The sequence below is a fragment of the Bombus huntii genome, chromosome 6, assembly GCF_024542735.1.
Source record: "Bombus huntii isolate Logan2020A chromosome 6, iyBomHunt1.1, whole genome shotgun sequence".
In the NCBI taxonomy this organism is placed as follows: domain Eukaryota; kingdom Metazoa; phylum Arthropoda; class Insecta; order Hymenoptera; family Apidae; genus Bombus; species Bombus huntii.
In genome coordinates, this window is record NC_066243.1 from 15312959 (window position 1) to 15326408 (window position 13450).

At 34.1% G+C, this 13450-nt stretch overlaps 3 protein-coding genes across 5 annotated transcripts in view; 1 reads left to right on the forward strand and 2 right to left on the reverse strand.

The window, feature by feature from the left end:
• LOC126867158 (cilia- and flagella-associated protein 20-like) overlaps positions 1-13450 on the forward strand; it is a 38434-nt gene that overhangs the window by 3760 nt on the left and 21224 nt on the right. The window lies entirely within an intron of this gene.
• LOC126867153 (pancreatic lipase-related protein 2-like) lies at positions 485-3987 on the reverse strand. 3 transcript variants are annotated; one of them, XM_050621381.1, is made up of 8 exons: positions 3891-3987; positions 3214-3417; positions 2972-3137; positions 2270-2418; positions 1605-1859; positions 1104-1292; positions 836-959; positions 485-624 (listed from the first exon to the last, which is right to left on the reverse strand). In XM_050621381.1, the coding sequence occupies exons 2-8, from the start codon at positions 3233-3235 to the stop codon at positions 564-566; spliced, it is 966 nt and encodes a 321-aa protein (XP_050477338.1). In that variant the 5' UTR covers positions 3236-3417; positions 3891-3987; the 3' UTR covers positions 485-563. The 3 variants fall into 3 exon arrangements, with proteins under 3 accessions (XP_050477338.1, XP_050477337.1, XP_050477339.1); XM_050621380.1 differs by having other exon boundaries at positions 3214-3527; positions 3891-3944; XM_050621382.1 differs by having other exon boundaries at positions 3214-3308; positions 3891-3928.
• Positions 9498-13317, reverse strand: LOC126867159 (pancreatic lipase-related protein 2-like). Its single transcript, XM_050621389.1, has 9 exons — positions 13209-13317; positions 12772-12807; positions 12604-12698; positions 12361-12529; positions 11643-11791; positions 10657-10911; positions 10178-10366; positions 9929-10052; positions 9498-9660 (listed from the first exon to the last, which is right to left on the reverse strand). The coding sequence occupies exons 3-9, from the start codon at positions 12626-12628 to the stop codon at positions 9624-9626; spliced, it is 948 nt and encodes a 315-aa protein (XP_050477346.1). The 5' UTR covers positions 12629-12698; positions 12772-12807; positions 13209-13317; the 3' UTR covers positions 9498-9623.

Consider the following 13450-nt stretch of genomic DNA (forward strand, 5'->3'; position numbering starts at 1 on the left):
GCACAGAATGAGGTATAATGATCTGCAAAAATATAGTGTAGTCATAGAATCAATTGAGCAGTAAAGCAAATGCGTGTTGAGCAATGAAATGACAAATTAAAAGATAAAGCAGGGAATAGTAAACTTGAACTTATTGATCATAGTTTATTAAAAGTTAAAGTATCAAATATTATGTAGAAGGTAAAGTTAAAGACATAAAATTAACGTTATATACATAGGGTTGAATAAAATAATATTATGCAGGATATGGTATATTTATAATCTGAAATGATTTTCGTATAGATGGCCTGTCATTGGAGCTGTTTAGGACTGAGTCTGGCTACTACAGGATCGCACGTGGACAATTGAAATTCAGCCTTTATCAAAGTGATATCATTATGGGTTAAGGGTTCTGCTATAGGCATGATCATTCTTGGATCCAGATCAATGCAAGCAATTGAAAATATGGTTGCGGTAAGTCGAAATAAAAGTTTGTTTACACATATTTCGATGATTAATACGATCATCTGCTATTTATTTTTCAATTTGAATAAATATGTTACATATTCATATGAAGAATAACTTTATCCACCAACTGCATATGGATACTGATAGTTAGTTTGGAATGTGTAGGTTCCTTTAGCTCTGTAAAAGAAATTGATATGTATTAGTATCAGAAAATCAAATTAATATTAAAAAGAGTAGGGCCCAAACAAAGATGTTTCCCTATTAAATATTGTAATAAGTACTGTACTTTGGCTATCTGCATTCTATGCATTTGTGTATCTTCATATTTCTCGGAAATGCGTAACGCTCTGCAATCATAAATTAATGACAGTAGTAAAATAAAACTCACTTTGGGTCAAGAGTAGGACCACCCATGTATGCCATTGCACCATTCTGAGATACACCGAGGAAGCCTTTTGAATTCATAACAGATTCACTGTAGTATTCGTAGCTGCGTGAATGTGCGCAAGCTCCTGTGTTTCATAAAATTTATTATTAATATTGTACATACGTGCGCAGGCACGCGTGCGCGCCCATACACATACACAAAGTGCGCAATTAACATTTTTTCAACTGATACCTGTTAGTAACTCGAGACTCTATAGTATGTTCCTTACCTATCAAGTCATTGACGCATCCTGGTTGATTTCTTCCATCATTGGCAAAGAAATCGGAAGTACCAACAGAGATATCCAGACCTAAATATCCGGCGCATGTGTGAATAACTTGAACATTTCGCGCGTCCAATTTATCAACTCTTCCATCAGGTCCTTTGTGTTCAAACATTGGCTTGGCAGCGTCGAGTGCTATAATGGCAAATATTTAGGGATTTAGTATAATTTACTGTATCATGATTGCCGGATATAAAATCAATTTGCATTAAAGTGTATAAAGATTTAAAAATTACTTTTCTCCGAGTTAAGTTAATCTAAATACATCTTCGATGTTTTAAAAATTTATCCTTCAAACTTGAAAACTTCACTTATCTTTCTGTTTATCTTTCATTCGCCAATCTCGATCAATCTATTCTATTGTTTCCTATGTGACATTAAAAACTGCGTCCCTCGATCTTCGTGGAGAACTTTAGAATACCATTCTACTAATATGTCGTTACCCACCGATAACTTCCGCGACTTGGCTCGACCTTCCTATCTCTAGTGCACTTAAGCCTGCCACATGAGCACCCAGGGAGTGTCCAACAATTTTCAATTTAGACGTTCGTAAACCAGCGCTAGTTTGTAGGAAATTCACGAAATCAGCTACACGCAGAGCAACGCGTGGTACGCTTTTTGCAACGACGGAATAAAGCAGGTTTTTCGCTATGTTACCCCAATCGACGATAATGACGTTGCTATCCCAGACATTAAGGAAAGCTGAAAACAAGAAATATTGTTTGTCATAATATTGAAATATTGAAAATATAACCATTACCGTTCATAAGTTTTAGCACACCCTTTGATATTTACCACGAACTCGATACTTTTTACTGCTCTTATTTTCTAAGTGTTTTGTTATAAATCTATTTCGTTGGTCCTTCTTATAATGTACGTAATGTAAATATATATTTGTCTTATAACGTAAAATATTGATTAAGTTCAACTCGATAAAGTCAGGAAGATTCTATATCTCGAAATAAAATGAAAATCAAAAAATGAAATTTCCAACGTGATTCCGTTGTTAAAATCTTTTATTCTTATTTCGAGTCACAGAATCTCCCCTGGCCTCAGTTATATCACGAATTTTAGCTCACAGTGTATTTATTACACCGACGAAACTTATTTACCATCGCGTACGAGTGTACATGACGAAGATCGACCATTGGCATTCCAACCGTGAGTAACTATGATGGTTTCCCTGTGCGGGTTCCAATGACTCTCTCGTACAGAGACTACGTCGTTTAGATTTAGCACATCACCAATCATAGGGTTATCTCTAGAATAAAAATTAAATTTTTCAATGTTAATTCCTCGAACACGGTATGACCTACTTGTAATTGTTTCTTCTCTGCAAAAAAGAATTTTTACCTTGCAGACTTATTCTCATTTTAGCAAACGAAGAGCAATTGTAACGTTTTAACGTAGAATGGAAAATTGATGAATAACGATAAGGCACATTTTGCTCAAACTGAAGATTCTTTTTAATGTTTGAAATTTTTAATGTAATGGATTGAAAATGATTGCAATATCATGCGAGGTTCTTTATAGTTCTCTATAGTTTGTGCATAAAGGTAGACTGACAGGCGATTATTATAGTGATCTTTCATAGCGAACAGATCAGCTTTATTATAATTAGTTTAGTACAAATTACTTTTCTGGTTAATCAAATAATTTGAAATACTTTTTCAGCTTATCGTAGCTATTCAGCTAATCGTAGTTAGATCGTGCATTTTTATGCACTCGTGGAAAACTTAAATATGCAAGAATATACATAAACGTACAGAAGATACTTTCAATAAATAAAAAGGTTACCAAAAAATAATTCTAACCGTGTGTAAAGGTTGAAACTGATCGATTCCACATTGATACCTAAAATGGCGAGTTCTAATTCAGTTAGTGGAGAGTTATCGATTTTAATCAGATGTGGCACTCCTGTTTCATCCGGAAAGATCGTATAATTGTTTTCCGTTAACACCGTCAGCAACGCAGGATAAACTGAAAGGAAATTTTTTTTCATTAATCAGTTACTCGATTTGTCCGTGTCTAGATCGAATAATATTCTGATACGAACTTAATGCTATTCCAGTTGCCATTGCTGTTGTCGTGGCTCACTATGCACACCGCAATATAGTAATCCGACTTCTTGGCTTTCGCGTTTTGCCGCTTCTTTTTATAGGTTTAAGGGAAACAATGGTAATCCACTCGAGTATTATACAGTTGATAAGTGACTGATACTCGATTGATGGATTAATAGCGAGTCACACTCACGAATCAACTACAAGTAGTTAGAAAAATAGCGTGGATCTTCTACTCTTAACGAAAGCACGGTCTTAAGTACGAAGTTAAGTTCAGTTAAGTGCGAAGACATTTAATCATTTGTTTTACCTATACTTTAGACATATTATATGTATTAGAATTTCTTTTAATTCCACAAAAGCTGAATTCTAATATCTAGTTTGAATCTTTGACTTGGCAATGCTTTAAAATAAGTTTGATTAAAATTTTTCTATTCGCTTCGCGAGTATTTAGGAAATTCATTTCGTTACTTTGAAAGTATGTAATTTAAACCTGTTGACTTAGAGTGTTAAGCTTCTTTTTAAACTTTTATCTAAATTTCAAGTTAAATAGCACGTAATAATTTCGAGTAATGCGAGAAACAATATAACGCTGACGTCTCTAAAGTTAGTCTTTTTTTCTTTTTTTTTTTTTAATTGGAGCTATCAATTACTTGAGTCTTTTCTTGCTCACCTGGTAGAAGCTCGTTAAGAAAACTACTCAATGAAGTATTATATTTTGTGTCATTTCTTTATATTCCTTTTCGAGCTTTTGGGGCCACCTGTGAAACAACGTGAACAACATACAATGTAAATAATTCATTATAATGGAAATTCTGGTTATACATAAATAGCTCTTAATTCTTTAAAGTTCCTTGAACAGTCGATAAGTATTAACTACATGCCTAGTAGACAGGTGTTTGTAATTTTAAATAATCATCATTATGGATCGTAATAGAACTCGTTTGTTTCTCGAATTTTTCAGGACAAGTGTTTTTACATTTTCAAGAATCGCTCCTTGGACATTGTAAGACCCGTGGAAAACCGTAATTTACCATTTCTTTTCACTCTAGTTGTTTTTATAGAAAATTACGATAGTTGTTATTATCTTACCCGTGGCTTGTGATTAAACGATCAGATTAGACGATTCAGACTGTCCGTCGGTTTCTTCATAGATTGTTATCGATTTGAAATTATTGCAGCATTATCAATATGGATCGTACTATCATCGAAACTATCATTAGAAGTAATTTATTTCGTGATAAAGTAACTATTTTCCCAATAAGTTTTATGCTCCAGAGTATCTTAAGTTTCGAAAGACGAAACAGGGGATTATTCGAAATTATTTCACCGTAGACTTCGCACGTCATTTGTTGATTACATTAGGCTTGAAATATTGGACGTGGCCACTCGTTGATTAAATAACTTTAGAGATAAAAAATTGCACACCATCGAACGATCGTCGGGCGTTTATCGTTTTTTAGACTCACGAAATCATTGTTAGCTCGTCTCCTTTAGAAAGAGATGCGTTTGTTTTCATGTTTGTCATGTAGGATTTATAATAACGATGCGAGATTTCTATCAGAACTGACCTAATATTAAATCGTCTTAGCCTTGCTCCCATTATGGTTAAGTATTTTTCTTTATTTTCCTCGGAAATTCGTGCTTCATGGCACGTGTTAGGTACCTGATATTCGGATAATAATTAGAATCCCAAATATATACGTTATCCGCTAAGGGTCTCAGAGTGTTTTTTTCGCCGACTGGTTGCAGCTATTTTTGATCGCAATTTTTCGCTGCGAGCAATGCCATATTTTCCTAGAGAGACTCTTGCATAATTTTGGCTCATTTATTTGCCAGATTTTCCTTCGCAAATACTGGCGACGAAGAGATAGGTGCAGGACTAACCCCATCGATTTGTCAACGTTGTTTCACTCGTCTCCGACATAATTTCGTCTCGTGCTACCTCGTTATCGTTGGAGTAAAAAATCACACTGGATTTTTCAGATAATATCGATGGAAATGTTTATGCACGTATGTATAAATCTCGTCGCTATTACATGACAGGATGACGATTCTTCGAAATATTCGCGTTCTTCGAGATCATGTGAATTATCATTCTCGATATCTTGAGAAGCCTGTAGCTTTTTTCTAGGTAAATACGTTGAGAGCGATAAGTGTAATTGAGACGAATGTTCTTCAGATTCTATGTTTTTATATGTTTCCATAAGACGATAAAAGAAAATGGGAAAAGAAAACTATGTGAGCGATGAACGAAAGGATCCCTTTTTTCTTTCTTCGGAGAGGTGAATTAATGATTAGTTGGAAGAATGTGTTTGTAAAAATTACGGAGATTCCTTTGAATTATTAATTTTTATGTAATAACTTTTACGTAATTGCGTAAAAATTATTATACTTGAATATAAGCTAACACTTGGCCCTTGTTATTAGTAGAATTTTAAGGACATTGAAATTTATTATCAAGTTCCCTTTTCGCAAATTATACACTTCGTATGTTTTTTTCCTACAAATTATACTTCAGATGCGGATAAATAATCGACATGTGTGCTAAATACAAATTGTTTACTTGCGCCGATTCAAGTTGACATTTGGTGCGTGTATTGTTCTTAAGAAAACATTATTTTGTATATTTTGAAATTTATCTTTTTGTCTAATCCTATCGGTACACATAGGAAAATAAAAGTTAGAATATGATTTACGTTCATATTTCTACAAAAATTTATATACTATATATATAATAACTAGATATTAAATTGTTAAAATATAATATAACGTGATATTTTTATAAAATGAGGAATACGAGATATCAAGATTCAATGTTTTCAGGTTCATTACGAATTACAAAGGATTATATTCGGTCACAGGTATAGGATTCCTCTAAGTGTTCAGATGAGTATCAATAAAGAATACTTAAGTCAGTGGAATCAATATGACATCGCGGAATGCGAATTCCTCAAAGTGACCAGCTAACTGTCGCTGTCTTTTCCGCGAGTCTGATATTCTACGCATAACTCGCATTCGCGCGTCTTCACATATACCCTCTAGCGATTACTCAAATATATATTTGTTGCGTTTTTCACAGTGATTATTAGAATTTTTCCGAACTGCTATGATCTACGAATGAAAAGGAATTTTGTATTTTGAAATTTTTAGCAGTCCAGTCCTTCGTGTAACTTCATCATTTTGCAAAATTCTTCCTTTTATTGGGTTGTCCGAAAAGTTTCTTTCGTTTTATAAAGAAATAATAGACGCACGATGTTTTTTCTTTTATATTATTTTATTGAATTATACAGAAATATAACGAAATGGATCATACTTAATTCGATAAAATAATATAAAACAGAAATTGTTGTTCATCTATTATCACCTTATGAAACGAAAGAAACTTTTCGGACAACCTAATATATCTTGCTCATTTAAAATCAGAACTTTTATAACGTAGCCTTATTTTATTTAGTCTTGCTAGAAAGTAAGGCTACATTAGAAAAAATGTGGATTTTTCATTTCATGTTTATTCGATAAAAAAAAGCGTCAAAATCTGATTTATTTTTAAACGTCCCGGTATAATGTATCAGCTTGATTCATATTATTTGTGTTTCTTTTTGTCTCGCATTGTTGACTATCTCGATAACCAGCATCCTACCGTATCTAAATATTGCTCCGAGTTGACGAGGGCTTTTAGTTTTATCGGATCGGAAGTTTCTGCGCAGAAGATCACTGTCGTTGATTTCCTGCTTATTTTTTATTTGAGATTTTAAGACGATAAGTCGTTCTTGCGAGATCAAAAGATTCGCGAAGGTTTTTAATAGATAGCTTATCATAGGTGATCACCGTTCGATGTTGACGTATCGTCTGACGTATGTTTATCGTATCGTCGTTGCTCTATTTATATACAGAGATTAACCGTGCGTGTGCCCAGTATTGTTCAAGAACAGGTACTTGAAGAGAGGGTTAAATTACTTGTACGAGCTCAAGATGCTTTTATCAATAGGATTTGTAATACTTGCGAAAGAAGGTAGAATTTCCAGTATTTCAATAAATAAGAACATTTCCAATAGTGGCACATCCCTTTCTCCTATAGCGATTGTTTAACGATTTTTATATATAGTTTATCGAACGATCAAAACAATTGTAAAAACGTCCATCATTAAAGGAAACAATAAAGTAGAATAAAGAACAAAAATAAAGTTGGTATTTGTGAAAATTACGTATTAGGTTGTCCGGAAAGTGTCTTTCTTTTACAGACACGTCTTTTACAACGCATATTTATACAAACATGAAACCTAATCTGTCGAACGCTGTGATCTTTATTTTGATAGAAGAAAATGGATCATACGTAATCCGATAAAATAATATAAAACGGAAAATGTTGCCTATCCATTATTTTTTCCTTATAAAACGAAAGAAACTTTTCTGACGACCTAATAGACGATCGGCTAATTTTGTCGAAACGCTGTTACGTTACGTAACATAGGACAGTGTTACAATATAAGCCATTTATATTATTAAGCTCTTTGTTTAACGATCTTTGAGACAAATCAAGGTATTTTTGGTTAGCCTCTGATGGTTTGATCGAGTCACAGCTGTGTCGGAGTTTCTGTTTCAATTGCGAACCAGTAGGTTGTTGCTGTCGTGTATTTCTTTCATTTCCAGTGAGTATTTATAAAGTTATTGATATTGTTATTGAAACAGTGTGCTATTCTTGATCAAAATTCAGATGGAGCGAAACGAGCACGCTGTTTCCGAGTGATCACAGGCGGATTAGCGAATGAAGTTTGCGTTTAATTAAATTCAAATCTAAAAGAATTATTGTATTAAGGTGTAATCTCTGCCTTGCACGATTATTTTCTTCCTTTAGAGAAGAATGATTTTACTTTAATCAGTTCGATATTAGTTTATCAGAGTCTCATCGGGAATTGAAAAATTGCTACAACCGAAAGGTTATATTTAAATTGAAAATGATATTTTTGTTTCTTTACCCGCTTGATCGTCGCTTAATTTATCTTCAGAAGATTAATTATACATTGAGCTGTCAAAGTTATGGAGAAATGGCTAAATATAATATAAATAGCGTCTTCTCTCAAGTCGCTTAGCTTCTAAACCGAAAACAACGTTTTTATTAAATTATTTGTTTCTTCTGCACTTTACGCAGTTTCAGAAAAAAACTAACTACTTAGCTGATAATTTATTATACTTATTTACCTAAAATTTCGGAGAAATAAGTAAAAAATTGTATTATTCGTACATGTTATATAGCTTTCTGGCAAATTTCGAATTCCGTTGTGACGAAATGACACTGGAACTTTTTCGTATTTCGAAAATGGACATAAAAGTCAGCGATTAGAGCCACGTGCAACCCAACGTTGTCGTCATCGCCCTCGCTGTTGTTTCGCGAGGTTATCGACACTAATCGATCATAAAGCTGTCGTTTCAGACAGTTGCAGAAAAGGACAGGAAACTGTATCAATTAAAAGTAATTACTTGAAAAAAAGACTACAACTTTTACATACATTTATCATATGTCGCGTGAAGAGGCACCGTTACTCGTAAATTACATCACGTTGCACTGCTGGTGTTAGTTTATCGCGATTATTGTATCACGTTATTGCAAATGTTGCAAGCTCAGAAAGTCAATCAGACGGTGTAAATTTTGACAATCCGAATTTCAAGACAGGTCTGGAAGGAAACGTGTTAAACGCACCATCTGAATGTGTACTCTTGCGAGTTGATGCGTTTCCTTTAACCCTTAGAGTGCTAAGGACACATATATGCGTTTGTCAATTTTTCCAAACGCCTACGCAGAAGTAATACTATTACGTTTGTGTGAGATAAATATAAATGCATTGCTTATATATAATGCATATATTTTATATGAAAAATCTACTGCTTCGAAACAAAAATTTAGTGAATTTCATTTAGCGTTGATAAGAGACATTTTACGAAAATATTTCCAACGTAGAAGCACGGCGGGAGGAGGAAAGAGAAAGTCTGAAGACTTTTGTTTAATCGATAGGCATTTTCCATCAAAATGCCCTAATCGTGCCGGTACAACACAATTATCGAGAAGAAACTGTGTCGTTTGTATGAAAAATAAGAGAAGGAGCGACACGCGATACGAATGCAGAAAATGCGATTATACAGGGTGGTTGGTAACTGGTGATACAAGCGGAAAGGGGGTGGTTCTACGCGAAAAAAGAAGTCGAAAATATAGAATAACAGCCGAGAATATGTTTGGGGTAAGTGGAAATAAAAGTTGTTTTACATAAATTTCAAGCCATAGTAAGATCGAATGTTATTTATTCCTTAATTTATTTTCTAATTTGTACAAGTACTTTACAATTATTGAAATACATCGAAATATTGAATATTCGAAAGAATAATTTTATCCATCAAGAACATAAGGATATTAACTGCTAGTTTCGAAGTGGTAAGTTCCCCTAGCGCTGTAAAGAAATTAACATATATTAGCGCATATATTAGCTAACTAAATTAAATTTTAAGAAATAATTCAACAGATATATCTTGCAATTAGCTCTCAAGTATCTATTATGAACTCAGCTAAAAGCGTGCGACCCAGGCAAAAATGTTCACCTCCTAAATATTATAACACGTACTGTTCTTTAGATATTTGCGTTCTATGGATTCTTTAAATTCCCCGGAAATGCGTAAAGCTGGATAATTTATCAGTAACAGTAGTAAAATAAAACTTACTGCAGATCGAGGTTAGCGCCACCCATGAATGCTGCTGCACCGTTGTCACCTACACCGCGGAAAGCTTTTGGATTCGTAATAGATTGACTGAAGTATTGGTAACTGCGTCCATGTGCGCAAGATCCTGCGTTTCATAAAATTCGATTTCTAGTATCGCATATACAGGCGCGCGCACACACAACCGCGCAAATAATATTTTTTACATCGAAAATTGTCAGTAACAGACGATACTGTAAGCACGTTACTTACCTAACAAATCATCGCCGCATCCTGGTTGATGTCTTCCATCATTGGCAAAGAAATCGGAAGTACCAACAGAGATATCCAGACCCAAATATCCGGCACATGTGTGAATAACTTGAACATTTTGCGCGTCCGATTTATCAACTCTTTCACCGGCTCCTTTGTGTTCAAACAATGGCTTGGCGGGGTCGAGCGCTGAAATGGCAAATATTTAGAGATTTAAGTATAATTTACTGTATCATAATGTCGTTTTGTTGTATGATGTTTTTAAAACGTTTTGCTTCGAGTTAACATAATGTAAACATATTTTGACATTTTTAAATTTATCGTCGAAACCTGCAAAGCTCATTTATCTTTCTGCTTATCATTCATTTGCAAAACCAGATCAATCTACTCTACTGTTTTCAACCTGACGTTAAAATCAACGCTACTGAATTTTCTCGCAAAACTTTAGAATGCCACTTTAATAATATATCGTTACTCACCGATAACTTCCGCCACTCGGCTCAATTTTCCTACCTCTCGCGCGCTCAAGCCGGCGACATGAGCACCGAGAGAGTGTCCAATAATCTTCAAGTTGGACGTGCGTAAACCAGCGCTAGTTCGCAAGAAATTCACGAAACTAGCTACGCGGCTAGCTACGCGTGGTACGTTCTTTGCAACAGCGATATAATCCGTGTGATCCGCTATCTTGCTCCAATCGACGACAATGACGTTGCAGTCGCGGACCTTAAGGAAAGCTGAAAACAAAAAAAAAAAAAGAAAAGGAAATATTGCTTGTCATAACTTTAAAATATCAAAGATATGGCCACTGTTGCTCGTAAATTGTAGGACATCTGCTGATGTTCGATGCGAATGGAATATTTTTGACTATTTTTAGCTTCCAAGTATTTTTAGTATAAATCTGTTATTTCTTTACATTTAAAAACAAGCTTGGAAAGTAGAATAAAGTTGTCACGTTTGAGGCCATGTTTTGAAGAAGATAGGCTTCGAATACGTTCGATCACGTGTGCTTGACAAATGCAATTTTCTCGAAAACGAATTTTCAAACGAACTAATTTTATTCTATATTTTCGATTTATTTTCGCACGTAGAATAATCTCTCACCAATCGTCTGCCTCTACACGATCAATAATTAAGCAATATATTATCAAACGTCTCGTGTTATACCATTTCGAGACGAAAGAAATCAGGAATTTTATTTGCATTTAGTGGCGTTAAAATATTCGACCATTAGTCTGTATAATTTTACTCAAAAGATAAAACTCACTGGAAATTTCGAATAGTTCGATATATCTTGTAGTATATTTGTCAAGTTTTCAAACTCGATTTTCTCGAAAGATCAAACGTGCAACGTAATTTCGCTATTTTTATTTTCGAGTCACACGATCTCTACTGACTTCAATTGTTTGACACGAATTTTAGCACTTTAGGTGTATTTGTTATATTACATCGATGATACTTTACTTACCATCGCGTACGAGCGTACATGATTCAGATTGACCGTTGCTATTCCAACCGTGAGTGACCACGATGGTTTGTCTGTTTGCGTTCCAATGACTCTTTCGAACCGAGTTTATGTCGTTTAATTTTAGGACGTCGCCATTTCTACTGTTTTGTCTAGAATAAATAATATGTTTGAGCGAAGCTGTTAAACGTATTTCGAATGTATATTCATGTAACGCAGTTGTTTGTTCGCTGGAAACAAAGTTTTAACCCACATTTTGCACATTTTTGCACATTTCGGTCTTACTCTGATTTTAGCGAATAAAATCGCTTTCTCGTATATTAAGTTCAAACTGAACATGTTTTCTAATATTGGGAAGATATAATAAAAATGATGGAAAGAATGTTAACAGGGTTAACATTAGACAAAATTCTATGGTAGCACTTGCGTGAAAAGAAGCTTGAAAATTAGCAAAAATTCTCTAGCTACGCGCCCCTATGGATAAAGCAAGAGCAAATTTTATGACATTAAATCGTAGGCTCCTATTTTCTTAAAATTTAACCTTTTCGAATGGGAACTCTGATTGCACGTTAGGAAGAAAAGATATAATTCGTTAGGGTGTTTTGCTGTGATTTAAAAAATTCAAGGTAATGATTCCCGTAAGTAGATTTACGACAGAAATGTACAAAATGTATATGAGGATTTCCCATAAAGAAGGAGATTGATATAAAATAATTCTAACTGCGTGTAAAGCGTGAAACTGATCGTTTCCACATTGGCACCGAAAAGAGTCAACTCTGTTTCACTTAGTAAGGGGTTATCATCGAGTTTAACCAGAGACGGATTTCCTTCTTTGGTCGGTAGAATCGTATAATTGGCTTCCCTCAACGTCGAAAGCAACGTAGGGTAAACTGAAAAAAAATTTCTTTCGTTCTAACTACGAATTATTCGATTTTTCCCGATCGAAAAATATTCTGATACTAACATAGTGCTAATGATGCATTTACCATGGCTGTTATCGTGATTCACTATACGCACCGCGGTATAGATCGACTTCTCAGCTTCCTTCCTTTGCCGCTTCTTTTTATAGATTTGATGGAAACAATGATTATTCACTCAAGCACCGCACAATTGATAAGAAACTGATACTCACCTGATGAACGATGGCCGACTCGCACTGATGTATCTTCTACAAATAATTAGAAAATTAAGGTGAATTGTTTCATCTTAACACGAAGCACGATCTTAAGTGCGAAGTTAAGTTAAGTTAATTGCAAAGATATTTAATTACTTGCTTTGGTTATAATTTCATTTATTTCTCGGAAGTCTCCAAATTTAATTCTCCAAAATCTGAATTCTACTGAATATTTATTTTGAATCTTTGATTCAACCACGAAAATAGATAATTTACATTTGTTCACTATGAATGTTAAGCTTCTTTTTAAGCTGTTCAAAATTTAGATTTGAAGTTAAACAGTACGTGAATATTTCGAGTAATACAAAGAACAATAATGGTACTGTATCTAAAATTAGTTGTCTGCCCTTTGTTTTTATCGAGGCTATCGCTTATTTTAGTCTTACTCTGCTTACCTGCTACAAGTTACTCGTTAAGAGAACTATGCATTCTATGAAGTATATCGCCACGAATTAGTTATTTATATCTGTTTCAAGCTTTTTGGACCGTTTTTGAACAGATGTGAACATTGTATGTAATTCATTATGATGGAAATTTTGACCATACGTAAATTGTTCTTAATAGCTACTATTTTTAATGATTAGTTAATTAATTAACAGCTCTAAGGTTTTCAAAACAATCGATAGACACGAATTAC